The sequence below is a fragment of the Sander lucioperca genome, chromosome 13 (assembly GCF_008315115.2).
Source record: "Sander lucioperca isolate FBNREF2018 chromosome 13, SLUC_FBN_1.2, whole genome shotgun sequence".
In the NCBI taxonomy this organism is placed as follows: domain Eukaryota; kingdom Metazoa; phylum Chordata; class Actinopteri; order Perciformes; family Percidae; genus Sander; species Sander lucioperca.
In genome coordinates, this window is record NC_050185.1 from 33,523,196 (window position 1) to 33,539,947 (window position 16,752).

General features: G+C 42.2%; 1 protein-coding gene across 4 annotated transcripts in view; it reads left to right on the forward strand.

The window, feature by feature from the left end:
- klf8 (Kruppel-like factor 8) overlaps positions 1–16,752 on the forward strand; it is a 74,480-nt gene that overhangs the window by 38,377 nt on the left and 19,351 nt on the right. The window contains exons 2-4 of one of the 4 annotated variants that reach the window (XM_036008651.1): positions 374–536; positions 627–700; positions 16,402–16,668. In XM_036008651.1, coding sequence (XP_035864544.1) covers positions 374–536; positions 627–700; positions 16,402–16,668 — 504 coding nt within the window. Of the gene's footprint in view, positions 1–373; positions 701–16,398; positions 16,669–16,752 lie in introns of all 4 variants that reach the window. The other 3 variants (XM_036008650.1, XM_036008649.1, XM_031308004.2) reach the window with 3 other exon arrangements.

The window sequence follows — 16,752 nt, forward strand, 5'->3', positions numbered from 1 at the left end:
TCCTCCCCTCCTTGCCTCTTATCTGGTCTCCTCCTTTTTCAAATTTCTTGCTTCCTTCTTTTTCTCCCCCCACCTACTTTACTCCTCATTCCTTCTTCAAATCCTTTAGCAAATCCCCTCCTTTCACCCTCTCCTACTGGCCTGAAAGTTTGGGCTTTTTAATTTAATTTTTTTTTACATTGTTCTCACCCTTCCTTCCCCTGTTTTCTCTGCCATTCTCCCCACCCCCTTTTTTTCTCCTCAACTACCCCCCTTATCACCACCTCTCTTCCCCTTCTTCAGCCCCTTCCTGTCTTCCCCTACCTTCTACCCTTCTTCCTCTATTTGTCACAGATCCCTCTCACCTTCTGTCTCTTCTTCTCCTCCTCCTCAGTGCCAGTCGACTCCTAAGCAGAAGAAGAGTGCTGTCGGCGCCCTGAAGAAGCAGAGGAGCCCGGCCAAGCAGAGCGCCCTGACCCAACAACATCAACCGCCGCCATCGTCATCATCGCCACCGCAGCCGGCAGACCGGGAAGAGGAAGAGAAGGAGGAGGAGGAGCCGGTGACTAGGCCTCGGCCGCCGCAGGAGGAGGAAGAGGAGGAAGCAGGCGAAGAGGAGCGAGAGGAAGTGGCGACACATTCTGTGAAGGAGAAAGAGGAGGGCGAGACAGTCATGCCCTCTGTACAGATCAAACCAGAGCCGGAGGAGATGGAGTGCACGGTGAGGAGGGGGAGACAGGGTGGATGGAGGTGATTGGTTGATTGGTTAGAAGAGGGTGGAGGGTCTGTGGATGAACGGATAGATGAGATGAGAGTCTGGTGGGCGTGGGTAGGTGTGGCCGCCGCCCCGTGTCGCTCAGGTTCAGGCGTGTTTGATGACGCAGAGTTAACACTCCGGATTATAAACACAGACGCCGGAGCAGGATTTCATTATGTTTATACTTGGCAGCAATATTTACAAATGAGTCAGTGATTAACTAATTATATGTCAAATGATACTGCTCTCACTTCTCTTTAGTGTTCCGACTTAAAGGGGCGCTATGCAGTTTTGGAAATTTCTTCGCTGTTTTCTCGCTTTTTGCTCGGAGGTTTCTCTATAGAGCTCCCCCTACAGCTTCGGAATAGATATTTGGCAACACTGTGTAAAAACTCGCTCGGTCAGTCTGCCGTTTCCTCTTTCTCTGTTCCTCCGACAATACTTTCCTAGCGTTCTGCTTCTTTTTTGCCGGCTCAGCCATGACAATAGTGTAAAAAACTCCATCGCTACCAGCCGGTTCCTGGATGGGGGCGTGTATGTGTGCAGTGCCGTGAAGCAATTCGTTACATCGCGAGACCTGATATCACGCGATACTTCCTGACGCTCGCCGGCCAAAAGTTGCAAGGGTGGTTTTTCCGCTCACAGGCGCTAGGGGGAAGCGAGACGACCACTGTTCAACCCGAAAAAAAAAGTCATATAACCATTCCAATGACTCCGAAGCTGTTCAGTTAAGGCAAATTAAGCTAAAAAAAACTGCATAGTTCCCCTTTAAGGGAGTCCAGATTTGATCTTGATTATAAATCGGAGCAATGGCCTCCATTTCACACCGACTGGTCAGACAATCAGACAGACTAAAAACAAACCTCCAGGCTCAACGTATTTGGAAGAGAAAACAAATGCGAGAAGTAAAATTATTACCCAAACTGTCCAAAATCTTCCATCACAGTTGACATCCTGACTCCTGCTCACTGTTGACCCACTGTACTCGTTGTAGATGTGCACGCACAGGTTTGATGTGCACGGAGGGATTATTACCAACACTTCAGGTGCGCTCAATTTCAGTTTTAACTCCAAATGAAGTGGTTTAGATATTGTGGCTATTGGCTTGTTTACAACCTGTCTGATCATCTGATTTCTTGTGTTATCATAACTGATACGACGGACAAAACTACAACAACAAGGTGTATCAATTTTTTGATCACTAAGCATTGGATTCTAATTTAAAATCAAATGCACTGAGCTGGGATATACTCATTTTAGACATTGGTGTGAATAGATCAAGATGCTTTTATCTGACCAGGGTTTAAGTTGGGGTTTAGACCAAAGACAGCCCTTTGTTAAATAATATGCAAGGAGCTGTCTCGGTGGTCATGTGTTGTTTCAGGTAAACAGTTGAAAAACAGCGTTCACGTTACAAAATAATCTACAAGCAATGTGTAATTATGCTGGGTGATGTTGCTTTGCATTGTGGCAAAAGTTGCGCCGGGATTCATGTTTTTTTGGCAGAACCCCAGATTCAGATGATCAAACAAACTGAAATGTAATCAGTTGTTTTACACCTTTTCTGTTCTCCAAATTTAATGGAAATTGATTTTTGAAAATCCTGTTGACAGAGTGACAAACAGAGCAAAGGCGCTCTTCAAAACCTTATTAAAAACACACAAGGAGCTTCGGCATTTTGACTTTGAATAGATTTGACAGCCTGCTCTGAAATATTGAAAACATTGAATTTCTGCAGCGCTACTGGAAGTTGAAAAGATGCCTCTAACTGTCATTTTGTGAAATTGGACACTATATATGAGTGAAATCAACTCAAAACAGTTTCTCAACTGTTCTTCATGAACATTACTCAAGTCCGTCTGTCATACTGTCATATTATAAAAAGAAAAGATGTCCTCAAAGCCGGGCGATTTGTGATGATTCATCCCATTGACAAAACAGTGATATATCACAACATGCTAATTACACAACTTTTCTTCTTCTTCTTCTGCTGCGGTTGCGTTTTTCTAACAAATAAGAATCATAAAATACATCACTTCCTGTGCTGAGATTTTTTTCTCAGGAAAGGATGACTTTGCATCGAGATTTCATATCCGAAAGAAAAGCTTTCATTTAATTGGTCAATTCTTTTTTCTCATTAACTAATCAATGGTTTATATAATCTATAAAATGTCAGAAAATAATAATAAAAAAAACCTGCCTTTTCCAGAGGCCAGGATGATGTCTTCAAATAGCTTTGTTAGTCTGTTAGTTGATTTCCAAGAGAGGAAAGGTGCAAATGGAGCAGATTTGAGATGCTAAAACAAGACAATGTTTGGAATCTCTGCTTGATAAATGATTTTCATGATTGCATAAGGGATCATGCAACAGGCCTTTGACAGTAGGTTCAGCAGTTCCCAGAGCAGGGGGAAATCTCTGGAAAGGGAAAGTGAATGAGAAACACCCGCATTGTCCTCAGTAACTGCTGCTGCTGGAGAGCCTTTGAGCAAAGCATCAAATCCCCTATAACTCAGGACCTCCAGTAGCAGTGAATATATGAATGGAACTGTGTAAATGTGAAGACAGGCAGCTCTGAGAAGAAAGCTTGTGTACTCTCTGGATATTTAAAGATCATGATGAGTGTTTCTGCTCTGTCGACGTGACGTCTGGAAAGTGAGGGAGAAGGAAGCGCAGGTTGTCCCGATGGTGGCTGGGAACAATTGATGGATGGTTGAAAAAAGACGTAGAAAGTCATGAAACACACAGAACAAACAGACACCTAATTGCTCTCACGGCGTGTTGACATTTGCGGTTCTGCATTTCGAGCAGCAAAGTTGACCTCTTGTTTGTTTTAATCCTGAGTGACTTTCAGGGAGAGCATCAGTAGAACGAGCTCCATTAAAAGAATAGTGAGGAGGTCAGAGGTCAGAGGTCACAGCAGCCGCAGAGCTCCCTGACAACAGACTGTGTGAATCATTTTTAAGGAGAAAACCTCCCAAAAAGAAACCCTTGCAAGGGTTACCTTTCATGTCCCCTTAATGCCCCAGCGGTTTCATTCCTCAGAATCAAACTTTTTCAGCCCGACTGTCTGCTAATAAATTAAGCTAATTTGGAGCGCAGAGCTGACTCTTTTACCTTCTGATTTCTTCTTCTGAGTGTGCAGTCCACGTCTTTAAATCATAGGCAGAAAATGTGATTTAGCGGCGGCAAAATAACATAACCACTTCAGAGCAAAAGAAGTTATTAAGTTCCCACTGCTATATCTACCTATTGCCTCTGCTGTATATGTTTGTCATATCTTTGTTGGTTAGTTTCAGTCTGTGTTTTGCATATGTTGTCATGATTTGACATAGAAATCTTCAGCATTTGCAGCTGCATTTTGGACACTGTTTTAGTTGGCTCATGTTACTTTGATAACTGAAAGCGTGAAAGAGTACCCAACAATTCCCAGATCTCTTTCATTAAATTACGTTGCATTTATTTGGCAGACACTTTTTTCCACAGCAACTTACAGAAAGTGCACTTTACCACATAAATACATAATTGAAGAATGTGTCTTTATCCTGTAGGGTTTACAATAATGACTGATGTAAACAAACATTAAACAGCAGCAGATAACATTCATAACTAAATGTAGTTGTTGTTTGGGTTTGTCCTAAATTAAGAGCCCTGCCAATCATTTTGATAATGATAGGATAGTTCCAGTCTGTTGAGTTTTGTTTCCACCTTATAACTCTTTGTCTACATTTTAATTATACATTTTGGAATTTAAATTATTTATCATTAGGTATAACCATTATTTGGTCCACCTCTTGTCTTCCAAAGGACCACAATATGTTCTTCAAAATATATGTAGTGATGCATGGTTACCTGGCCAGGCTCATGGCTATTAGAAAAGACAAACTTACTTGTATTGGCTTATTTTTAGTGTTTGTCTGCTGGCTGGTTTTAATTGTGATTAGGGATACTATGATTATTGGTGGCTAGACTTTCTGAATGCTGATTAAATATAATCATGAGTAATGAAAACTTTGGGAGCCCTGGATGAGCTGGCAGGTTGGCAGCACAGACATGCTGCTTCACCTATGTCTAACTTTAGTTGCGCTGCGTTTTAATCGGAAACAGATGAGAGTATAGAATAAAGGGCGTGAGCTGTAATCATAAGGTGAGGCCTGTAAGAGTTACAGGCACGCTATAGCAGCCATTAACCCAGCCTGAGGAAGGAGGGAAGGGTGTTGTCAGCTGGATGGGTGGAGGATGAGAGAGGAATGAAGAGAGGAAGCATAAAAGCAGAGAGGATAGAGAGAAAAAGAGAGGAAAGAGAGGATAGAGAGAAAAATAAACAATTTGGCGGTGAGGAGATAGATGAGGAAAGAGGGCAGATGGAGAGAGGAGAGTTTAGAGGGAAGGTGGAGAAAGAGGTGGAGAGGGCGTGGACAGTCAGATAAGAAAAAGGCTGCGCTGCAGGATTATGACTGCCATCCATTTTGTCCTCCTCTGTGTTGCTTTCAATATTGTTTTTTTGTTATCCATAATGTTGTCCTAGTTGGCTTTGTACAGCCAGCTGTAAGGAGATGCAAACTGAGGCTACCATTGGTTTTCATTAGGAAAGCTAACAGTGCAAACAGGCCTTCTTAGTGAAACTGAAAGGCAAATGGAGTGTTTTTGTCTGTGGCCACACGATCAATTGAAATGTTTTTTTTGGGAGTTTTGGCTTGGCAATGAGAACACACACATCAAAAACATTAGATTAATTCCTCCTCTGCTCCATGCTTACGCTTTAGCATACACTTTATAGAGGGGACACATTTAAAATAGTTTCTTTTATTTGTATATTTAAATTGCAAGTGATTTTAGTGTATGCCCTGTAGATTCATAACAATATATAATTAATCCAATATATTCAACCAAGTCTGGAACTATTTCAGGTGAATACTTTAGGTATATTTATCCACCTGAGCAGAACATTTCTTTACATCCACTTAGCTGCTGACGGAAACAAAGCCTCTCCTCTATACAAGCAGTAAATCCACATGGCTAATTATTAATGGACATCAATGACATCATTGGACCTTGATGATGTCTGCGTTCTTCATTCTTTCCGTGTCCAACTGAACAATATACTGTAGTTGTATAGCCCTGCTGTAAGTTTTGTGCAGTCATATTCACCTGGTCTTAGCTGTGAACAGCCCCTTTTGCATATTCAGTGTACAGAGTCATAACCCCTCCACTGCCAACCCTTGGTCACATAACAACAGGCATACTTTTTTTTTGGATTGCAAATTAGTTGTATAAAACAATGGAGCAGATGGAAGTGTTTCTGATAGTTACATACATAAGACTTCACACAATCACCACAAATGACCAAAACAGCTCAATACAATAGGTAAGATCATGTTTTTTTTCACAAATTCCAGCACACTTCTAAAACTTATTTTTTACAAGATGTTTATTTACCAGTTATTTAAAAAAAAATACAATCATGAAATACATTATACTTAGATATTAATGTAGCTGAACCTGTGCTAAATACAAAAAAAGTCATTACTTAATGACTAATGAAAAAAAATAATAAAAAAATACTGCTTACATTTGTTCAAATTGACATCAATATCAGAGCATGCCAAACTCATCTGTGTGTCTGAAAATACCCTCAGACCCAAGAAGGCTACACATTTACACACTTTATATGCTCCATTTTGTGTCTCTAAACTGTTCTGAATATACTGTTAGTTTGTCATTTCATTAAAATACTGTATCTAAAAAGCCCTTTGAATTCCAACAATTTGAGTTGAAAGAAACATTGCACAAAGAAACAGATTCATATGCTGCTTTGAAGGTTATTGTTCATGTTACATCATCTCAGTTGATCATTTATTCTGCTCAGCAGAAGAACTGACGAGTGTGAAGGAAGTGGTGGGTGCAGAGACTGACCTATAACTCGACCACACAGGAGCCAAACACCTGCTGCTAAACTCCTGATTGGCTGAATTTAAAACATCTTATATTTCAGAGAAAAAGCAGATTTATGTCAATGTGTTCTCATGAGGCTGTGAGGGGTTGGGGAGATGGGGGAGGGTCTGGTAGAGCCCCATATGTGTGTGTGTGTGTGTGTGTGTGTGTGTGTGTGTGTGTGTGTTGTGTAGTGGCATGGTGTGGTGTGGTTTGGGTTAAAAGGGTGGGGGCTGGGTGGAGTACTATTGCGTAAGGAATCATTAAGCAGAGGGTGTGTGTGTGTGTGTGTGTGTGTGTGTGTGTGTGTGTGTGTGTGTGTGTGTTGACCACACCTCTGTGTCTGCCTCGTACAGAGGGGAGTGGAGTTTCCTGTTAAAAGATAAAGTCTCTAGGAAGTGGGTCCTCCATTGGGAGCCAAAAACTCACTCACATCCTACTTAATGTGATGTCTGTTGTTTTAACTCAAATTCATTATTATGACTTTTATTTTCTGATTCGTTTGTACTGTTAACACACGATGACAAAAGGAAATATGTAAAACTCACTTACATAAACCTCAAAAATATAAATCTCATCTACTGTTTCATCATAATGATGATGATGATGATTCACTTTCTTAGCTAATTTGACAATACTAAAACACGTAATTACTCAGTTTATGATTTTCCCTCAACCTCTAAAGGCTGGAGGATGGGTGGAGCAATAATTCATATTTCTCTGCAACCTTGATATGTGAAATATTGAATCATCATTTTTGATTGTTCAATGGTCTTAAAAAGAATTTCAGAGACATCCTGAAATAGATATATGCAGCAGCTCCTGACGTTAACATGCGAACGCAATTAGCATCACAACTTCTAGAAAGTTCATAAAAAATTATACAGTGTTAAAAATTGTTACTTCTCGTGGACCTTTTTGTGTGTGTGTGTGTGTGTGTGTGTGTGTGTGTGTGTGTGTGTGTGTTTCATTTGCGGTTTTGAGGTTTCTTTTGTCTATTTCTATGATTTCAACACAGATTTGTTGATCACAATGTAGCATTAAGCAGGGTGGTTACCCTGGACGCATAGATAGTGAGTTTAGTTTAGTCTTGATTTACACACACACACACACACACACACACACACACACACACACACACACACACACACACACACACACACCTTATCTCTCTTTCTCCCATCATCGTTCTTTTACTTTTTTTCCAACTCTCCTCCCTCACTCTCTCTCTCTCTCTCTCTCTCTCTCTCTTTCACTCTCTCTCGCCCTAATAGGATATGTCAAGGGAGGCTCTGCTTCCGCTCGCTCTGTCACCATGGCAACCGCGGCTCTGGCGGGAGTTGCCGAAAAGGCTGTGTAGCCTGACCCCTCCCCTCTCCCTCCTCACTCCTCCTCTTCCTCCTCCACCTTTCCAAACCAGCCTGCCCCTCTCTCTCTCTCTCTCTCTCTCTCTCTCGCTCTCTCTCTCTCTCTCTCACTCTCTCTCTACTCTCTCTCTCTCTCTCTCACTCTCTCTCTACTCTCTCCCTGCCCCCTTCTCTGTCTCTCTTTCTAACACGCTGCTTCAGCCAAAGGCGAACACACACACACACACACACACACACACACACACACACACACACACACACACACACACACACACACACACACTGAATACCTATACCACAATGAATAGCCCTGTAATCTCTCTCTCTCTTTCTCTCTCTATCTCTCTCTCTCTCACTCACTCACTCACTCACTCACTCACTCACTCACTCACTCTCTCACTCTCACTCTCTCTTATATACACACAAATACACACAAACAAACACACAATGAGGCCCTCTGTGCATGTGTGTGTATGTGTGTGTGTATGTGTGTCACTGATAAATGCACGTAAACAAGTCAGTTGTCCTCCAGCAAACACGAGCACTCATGCACAAAGACAGGCCACAACACATACACAGTCACATATATGTACACACACTCTATTACTCTCCGTGTGTTTGTGTGTGTGAGTGAGAGAGCATGAGACATGAGAGGTTAGAGGCCTATATGCTGTGCTTTTGCCAGGAGGGCTTTGCTAGCATGAGTGTAAGTGTGTGTATGTGTGTGTGTGTGTGTGTGTGTGTGTGTGTGTGTGTGTGTGTGTGTGTGTGTGTGTGTGCACGCCTTTACTTGGGCGTGGAATTGTGTGTTTATGGTTGAGCATTAAATCCTTTCCAAAGACACACATTCACAATTTTGGGAGAGAGAGAGAGAGAGAGAGAGAGAGAGAGAGAGAGAGAGAGAGAGAGAGAGAGAGAGAGAGAGAGAGAGAGAGAGAGAGATGTTGTGGGGGTTGGGGGGCAGTGCAGATATTGGACTGATGCAGCTCCCTCTGCTGGTGCAGAATAATGATGTCATTGTTGGCAGCCCACTTCCTCCCAGAGTTGAGCTTCCATAAAAGTATGCAAATAAAGTAAAAAATAAATAAATAAATAAATAAAAAAAGAGTTGAGCTTCCAGGAAGTAAAAAACAGTTGCTCTGATTGGGACAGGTCTTTTTATTGATACAGTGGATGCAGAAGCTTCTCCTGCTTGTTGAGAGCTGTAGCTTAAAGCCGCCAGTATACTTCATCAGAAGTGTTCGTTGGCTGGTCGCATAGCTTCCGGCACCCATCCACGACAATCCATCATTCACAATCCCTTCATGCTGTGATTGGCCAAGGCATGCAAAGCAAAGGTTTAAACTTCTTTCTTGTGCACAACATAACTATTGGCGACACTCAATGAGGTGATGACATCATGGCAGAAAAAGAGGCATTGGTGACATCTTAGGCTGTGGTCGAATATTCAAAAACATTACGTCCTAAGCACTTTTTCCTTGACCTCCCTGGAAAATATCACAAGGTCAAGGAAAGATGTGAAGGAGAATTCATAAGGACTTAGGAAAAGACCACCGCAGTGCTCAGACAATCCAGCCGCTCTTACACTCGGCTATGTAATTATGTACGTATTATGGCGGCGGATATTGACGCGGGTCTGCTGTGGTGAAACTATAATGTTCTAAAGATGCTTTACTAAAAGCATTTTAGATACTTTGCCCTGTGCATTCTCACCGTGTTGTTTCATTCAGGCTATATAAAATATTACTTCATTACTGAGGTTGGAATTGAAATAAAAAAAGGAATATAACCTACCAGTCACAGAAGTGAAAGGATATAGTCACATTGAGAATAGTTGCTCACACTTGTGTCCACTCATATTTATCCACATGAATCCCAATTAGTATGATTGTATGAAAACAATTGTAAAATGTATGCAAGATTGGCACATTGCTTGTTTTTGTGAACGGCTTCCTGTTAACAAGTCATTTAGCCTGTTCAGCTCTAACATTAGGATGTTAATAAACCAAGTGAAAAATCTGCCAGTGTGGTGAGATTAATTCACCTGGTTCCAACACAAACAGACTGTTTCCTGAGATAGGCTGAGGTGCCACGGGTGCCGACGTTGTCTGTAACAAACATTACTGGTGTTGAAAGTTTCACTGCCAGGATGATTGAGACAAGGTTATAAAGGTTATAATAATAATAATAATAATAATAATAATATAATAGGTTATAATAGGTTATAAAAGTGATGATTTCGAAATAATGGATGGGTCAACAGCCTCTTCTCAACGGTGGGTTTTGTTTTTTTTAACCCTCAACACTATCCATCAGGAGGGAGTTTCCTTTCAGAAGCACAACAGTTGCCTTCAAATCTTTATTAGAACACCAGTGAATTGCTTGGTTATCAAGCCAAGGCTTTCCTCACTGAAAAGCTTGTTTTTTGGACGTTGAATGTGCTTCTTGTCAGTGATAATGTTTTATTCACAGAGCACTGAGAACCTGCCTTTAGTGTGTGACATTAAATCTGAAAAGGGAGGAAAAGAAACTGTTTGTAGCACTTTGTTAGCGACCTGAAAGGATTGCACGCTTCAATTACTGGAGACTTTGAAGAGATGTTCTTCAGGAATTGTTACATTGTTGATGAGGGATTCTGGGGCGTCAACTGAGGACAGGAATGAGCTTTGTCAACTTGATCGACCTGTGCACTGTATTGAGGTTATATTCTTCCATCACGTCAGTTATGGTGACATTTTATTAAATATCTTAATTGAAGCAACACAATGAGTGGAGACGCTGCTACACAGACTTTGGCAAGTGTATGAGTTTATGGGGCGTTGCAACACATACAGGTTTAGCCAAGTTACTAAACTACTTATTTGGAAGTGAAAACAAAGGTGAACAGTAATAATATCCATATTTGATTGTCGCAGAGTTGTCTCCCCAGTAAATCTTTTTTACTAAAACATGTTCAAAGTCGTCATTAATGATGGCCAAAACTATAAATATAAAGCCCAGGTTGTTGACAGACTTTTTTGTTTGTCCTAAAGCGAAGTGGTCATTTCACAGCTAAAATCAGAAAATGTAAGAGGGACAAGTGACTTTTTTTTCTTTTCTTACTTAGCTCCAGCTCTAACTAGAAAGGGTCTACATCCTGGTCTTTCTTCTTAGGCCTTTGTAACTGACAATGTGTTTGTCTTACAACCAGGTCAGACTATAGATCAGGGGTCTTAACAGTGTCAACAGGAAGAATATTTGGCGTTCTTTTGTAATTTTGTTGCAATATTACTGCATGAAGCACCTAGACAAGCTCACGTAATACTAATGCCACTCCTAATTGATTCTTTATTAAAAACAACAGTTTAATAAAGGCCTACTTATTATGGTAGCATAAAACAAGGTGCATAAACTCTTAACCACAATGCTGACATGCTTGGGGGAAACTGAAGTTGCAGTGTACTAATGTATGTGCAATGAGCTACGCAGCTGTAATTAAAACTCAAGTAGAGTTTGTTTTAAGCTTGCAAAGTTACTAAGCACCCAGGAAATCAACACTGGCAACTCACTGCCTATGAGAGTCAGCGAGCTGCGCTGGGATCAGCCTGCTAACAGGTGGGTTAATCAGAGAGAGAGATAGAGAGGAAAGACTGCAGGATGGGGGCAGTTGGGGTTGCCTTGGGTGGGTCAGGCTGTAAGGGGTGGAGCTGTGTGTGTGGGGCGGGGCTGCATGCTTCTTGGTTAATATCTCCCCCAGCTGTTGTTTTTGCTCTCTGTCTTTATTATATCGTCCATATCTGCCTTCACACTCCTGCTCCTCAGGCACACACGCAGGCACACACATACACGCACACACGCACGCACACACACACACACACACACACACACACACACACACACACACACACACACACGCACACACAAGATTAGGCACAGACACGCATGGACACACAAGTAGTGTTGATCACAGATGACATTGACACATTTAACACTCCTAGCAAATAATACACAAGGTGTCTCTCTTCATCTCTCTAAAATCTCCTGATCCTTTTCTTCTCTTTACCTCCCACTGTATCCCTCACTTTTTCCATCCACCCTTCCCCATATAACCGATTCAGTCACAGTATTGTTTGTGTCACCTGTGGACCTATTGATTCCTGTCTGTAGAAAAAACGGTGACACGGACTGAAAGCCTATTAGACTTCAGTGTAATGCAGTGTTTCTTTTTAAAGATGGTATTCTCCACCAAAGGCCAGTGTAGGTGCAGCAAGGGCAGTGTTACAAGGCTGTTACTGGCGCCATCTGGGCAGTAACCTTTGGCCCTTTTCCACCAAATAATTAGGAACTAAAAGTTGTTTTGCATGTACCTGTTTGCATTCCCATGGTATCTGAAAAACTGTGAAGATTAGGAGTATTTGACTGATGGATGGATTAAAAGGGGAATTCTAATTTTGACTGTGTGATGTTTGAATGAATGGGAAGGAGACACGCAAAGGTAGAAAGGCTATGAGTAAAAGAGAGAATCTGCTGAGTGATTTTTGTAATCTTGATAGTGCCTCTTTGCATTCTGAATGATGCTGTGTATGTAGCAGCGATCAAAGCTTAAGTTCGAGCAGTAATTGAAGTTCAGCACTGCAGACTCCACCTAATAGTTCCTGGGCCATTAGACATGAGTCCAACCTAAGGAGGAGGGACTACAGCCCATAAACTGAAACTAAATTGGGTTGTTGTGGTTTGTACAGATAAAGTAATGAGTAATCTATTGTATCAACTGTTTGTGGAAACATGTAACCTGTTTGACAAAGGTGTGTTGATTAATACTTCAATGCTACTATATTTAGCATTACCTGTTAACCCTGTGTTAAACTGGCACAGGCACACAACAAAGAACCCAAACACTCGGTGACGCAGTGACTCATGTCAGTTTGTGTCTGCTGTTATTCTGATACGACTAAATTTGGAGAAAACAGGACGGATACAATAAAAGCTGCTCCTCTCTCTTATGACATTATGAATGCTCCAGCTCCACTGGCACTCACATGCTCTGGATATTGTGCCATAATAATACACACTGTAAAATGTAAATAGCCCTCTGGGGGCCACATAAGGTTACTGATAACAGAGCTGCTTTGCTTCCATAAATCACTCATTAATCTATTCGTAGACTCGCAATGCCGGACCTATCTCCACAGCGCTGCGGAATCTATATGAGACTGAGTGTGAGTACAACACGATAAAAGTCCTCTAGACATATTACATATCCATCTTTTTCTCTGCCCGGCTTTCTCACCACTGCAGTCACAGCTGCTACCCGCTTCCATTCATGTTAGAGATCACATGAATTAATTGCAAGGCGAAGACTGGGTGACCCATTTTATGGTGGAGCAGTTGAACTGAGAAGTGCAGGCGGGAGAACGGAGCTCCACTGCAACACGTCTAGCTCAGGGAGGTTTTTTTTCTTCATGTTGCATTCAGACACGTTGAGTTTATTGTTTTAGGGTACCCTGGCAGATTGTTGTGATTGTCTCAGAGACAGTTATTTTATGACCCTTTTGTCTGAACCACAAAAAAATGCAAATTTTACTTTACTAGGGCAAGTGAAAGGTAAGGATATACTTTCAAGTAAAGTTCAGTTTCTTGCCTTTGTGTGGAAACGGAGACAACACAGAGACAGAGGGTCTTTGTGTTGAGATTGGTGAGGATTGGTGGGTCTTTTTTTATAGAGAAAGGGCATTGTCTTTTGATCTAAGCTAATCACAAAGTATGCTTTGGTCAATCCTACTATTAAAATCACATGAAAGTGTAACATTACAGTATAATCATCTAACTATAGTATGAACTGTCAAGACCTCCACTATGAGCTATACATCCTGCTTTTTCAAGCGTATCACTCATATATACTTATATCAGAAAGTGTCTCTCTTTTCATCATGTTTTTCTTCCATATTCTTTCTCTCAGATCACAGAGCTCCAGAGTCCAGTGAGGTTTTTCATTTTTTCTCCTCTCAGCCTCTTCTTTTGGGGATTTTGCAAAGAGTTGTGGGTTTAATCTGAGCAACCGTGAAAAGAGGAAACGAGGAGAGGAGAGGGAAAAAAAAACAGAAGAGAATGGAGAAATACGAGAGGGAGTGGGTGGAAATGAAGCCAACGAGGGATGAGAGGCTGAGGTGGGAAGAACATAGGGTGTGGTTGCTGCAACGACTGGAGAGATGATGGAGGGGGAGGCGGGGGTGTGGGAGAGAAAGGTGAAAGGGGTGTGGTCGTGAGAGTGCGAGAGAGAGAGAGTGAGAGAAAAAAAATTATAGAGAGGAGAAGAAGGAGGTGGGGGTGAAGTGATGGAAAGATGAACCGACTGGGAGGGAAAGGGAAGGGAGTTGGTGGTGGGTGGGGAACGAGTGGAAAACATGGAGTCAGCTGATAGCTCCCAGTTTCCATGGCAACTCTAGGCCTTTCCCACCCACTCTCTCTCTCACTCTCGTCTCCTTCTCTTTTCTCTGCCTCATCCATTCCCTCACTTCTTTCACACTTCATTTTCTTTTTGTGTGTGTGACTGTCTCTATAATCACGTTACGGCCCCGCTTCCTTTGGCTTGCTAATCCTCCATTTTTCTGTCCTCCCTCATCTCCTCTCGCTAACTTTCCTTTCCTTTTCTTTCCAATTTGCCGGTTATCGAGCTCCTGAAATTCTTCCTTAGCCTCAGCCTCAGCCTCAGCCAAGTTTGGTGCAGGTTATATCTCTGTATTTTGTTAGGTGTTGTCAAAGATGAGTTAAAACAGAGATGTAATGTGTTATGTTAGTTGACGTTAGTTGAGATAGTTGACTGCAGGATGGTGTTTACCAACCTAATAGTATTTGCGCCTTGGTCCACCGTCACACAGCCCTGCCTCCAGCCGAACTGTGCGACCCGATAAAGGGCGTAGCGGAGTCCCCACCCTCTCCTCCTCACCCAGAGCCGAGCTATGCTCAGCTGAACTGGACGGAGGCCAACTCCTGGACTGGAGGGTCGATGCTGCTCCCTCACTCACTCCATTTCTCCTGTCTCTCTTTCACTTGTCCCCTTTTTTTACTCTCTCTCTTAATCAGTACCAGTCTCTCTCTATACCCGTCCAGCCCTTCTCTCTCTGTAACTCTCTTTCCCCTCCACCTCCCCCCAGAGTCCCACACAGCAACCATTGTTTCCTGCGCTCTCGAGCTAAATGGCAGCTGAGCCCTGGGTGGCTGTAGAGGCGAGTGGGGTGCTCCCTTCCTCCCAGGATGCCGAGAAAACTAGGGCGTGATATGAGAAAGCCTGATGCAAGTTAAATCAACGTATCGATCGAGGATAGAGCAGTTCCTCAAAGCAAACTCAAACCTAGTCAGTGTTAACAGATTGAGAAATGAGTTCAGAGATCTTCAGTTTAAAGATATACAGCGTGTGGTTGAGCTGGTCTCAAAAATATTTTTTCCTCACTGGACATTCTCAAAGTTTTCTTTTAATGATATCCTTTCCCTGGCCGTTAGCAGCACATAACGCAGAACTGGATGCTCTCTGAACGTTTTATACCAAAATGCATCAAAATGGGAGTTGTAGTTAACTTAGCTTTTTGAGTTGTTTTTTTTATACACACAGGCTTGTACCTTCTATCTAAAGAACCAGATATTTCCTAAAGCTGATGGTACTGATGGTTGAACCAAGTTTCTAGTCAATCCAGGGGTCAACACTGTCTGTGTAGAAAATGAATGGGACTTTACTTCTGGAACCCTGGGCATCTGAAATAACGTTCTCCTACTATATAATTTATATGAATACGTGTTAGCATTACGTCCATTGTGACTGGGTATCAGGCAGAGGCAGACGTTTTCAAAAACCTTTGCTGCCGTGTTTCCCTTGTCGGTGCGTCTCCATCTAAATTAGATAAAAATAATGAAAAAAATTCTGTTTTGTTGTGTGGGCTGCTGGCTTTTCAAACAATAAAGCATGTGTCAGCATTTTTTGGCATGCTTCACTTAGCTGTGATTACATCAGTCTGATTGATAGGCCTAAATCGGTCCAATTAATATATCAGTTTACCAATGAAATTAGTCCTATGTTTTCATTTAGAAAGAGAAAGTCTGATTGAGTTGGTGAGGTTATGAGTTGACTCAGCAAAGTGTAGGAGTCAGTATGTAAAAAGTTGGAATAAGGAGTTACCAACCAGTTGATTGATCAGCAGGGGTTATTATAATGATGTAAATGCTCTTTTCGGGGCTTTAGGGGAAATATATATTTGTTAGGTTGATGAAACTGATATTTTGTGTATTTCAATGACCATTTTCATGACAGGAAAGAAAATGACAAACATTCAAATGCCATCCTAAGTACAATCAGCTTTCTAAACATCTCTAATTTTCCTCTACTTACTCTAGCAGGCAGATGTAGGTGACGACTGCTCACAGCCAACAGACCTGAAGGTGAAGACGGAGCCAGTTTGCAAGACAGAGCCCTCTTCGCCCCAGCCGTGCCGCGCCGAGGACCAGACCGAACCCGTTGACCTGTCGCTCAACAAGCCCCGCTCCTCTACGCTCCCTGCTTCTACAACAAGCATCACAGTCAACCCTGCACCCAGCGGTGCCATGACCCAACCCCACCTCTCAGCTACACCTGTCTCCACTTCAGTACAGTCGATAGGCTCCATGGTAACTACAACTTCCCACCTCCTCCACTGTTACATTGAAGCTGTTGAACAGTGTACACAGGAGACTAATCATATTACCCGCTCC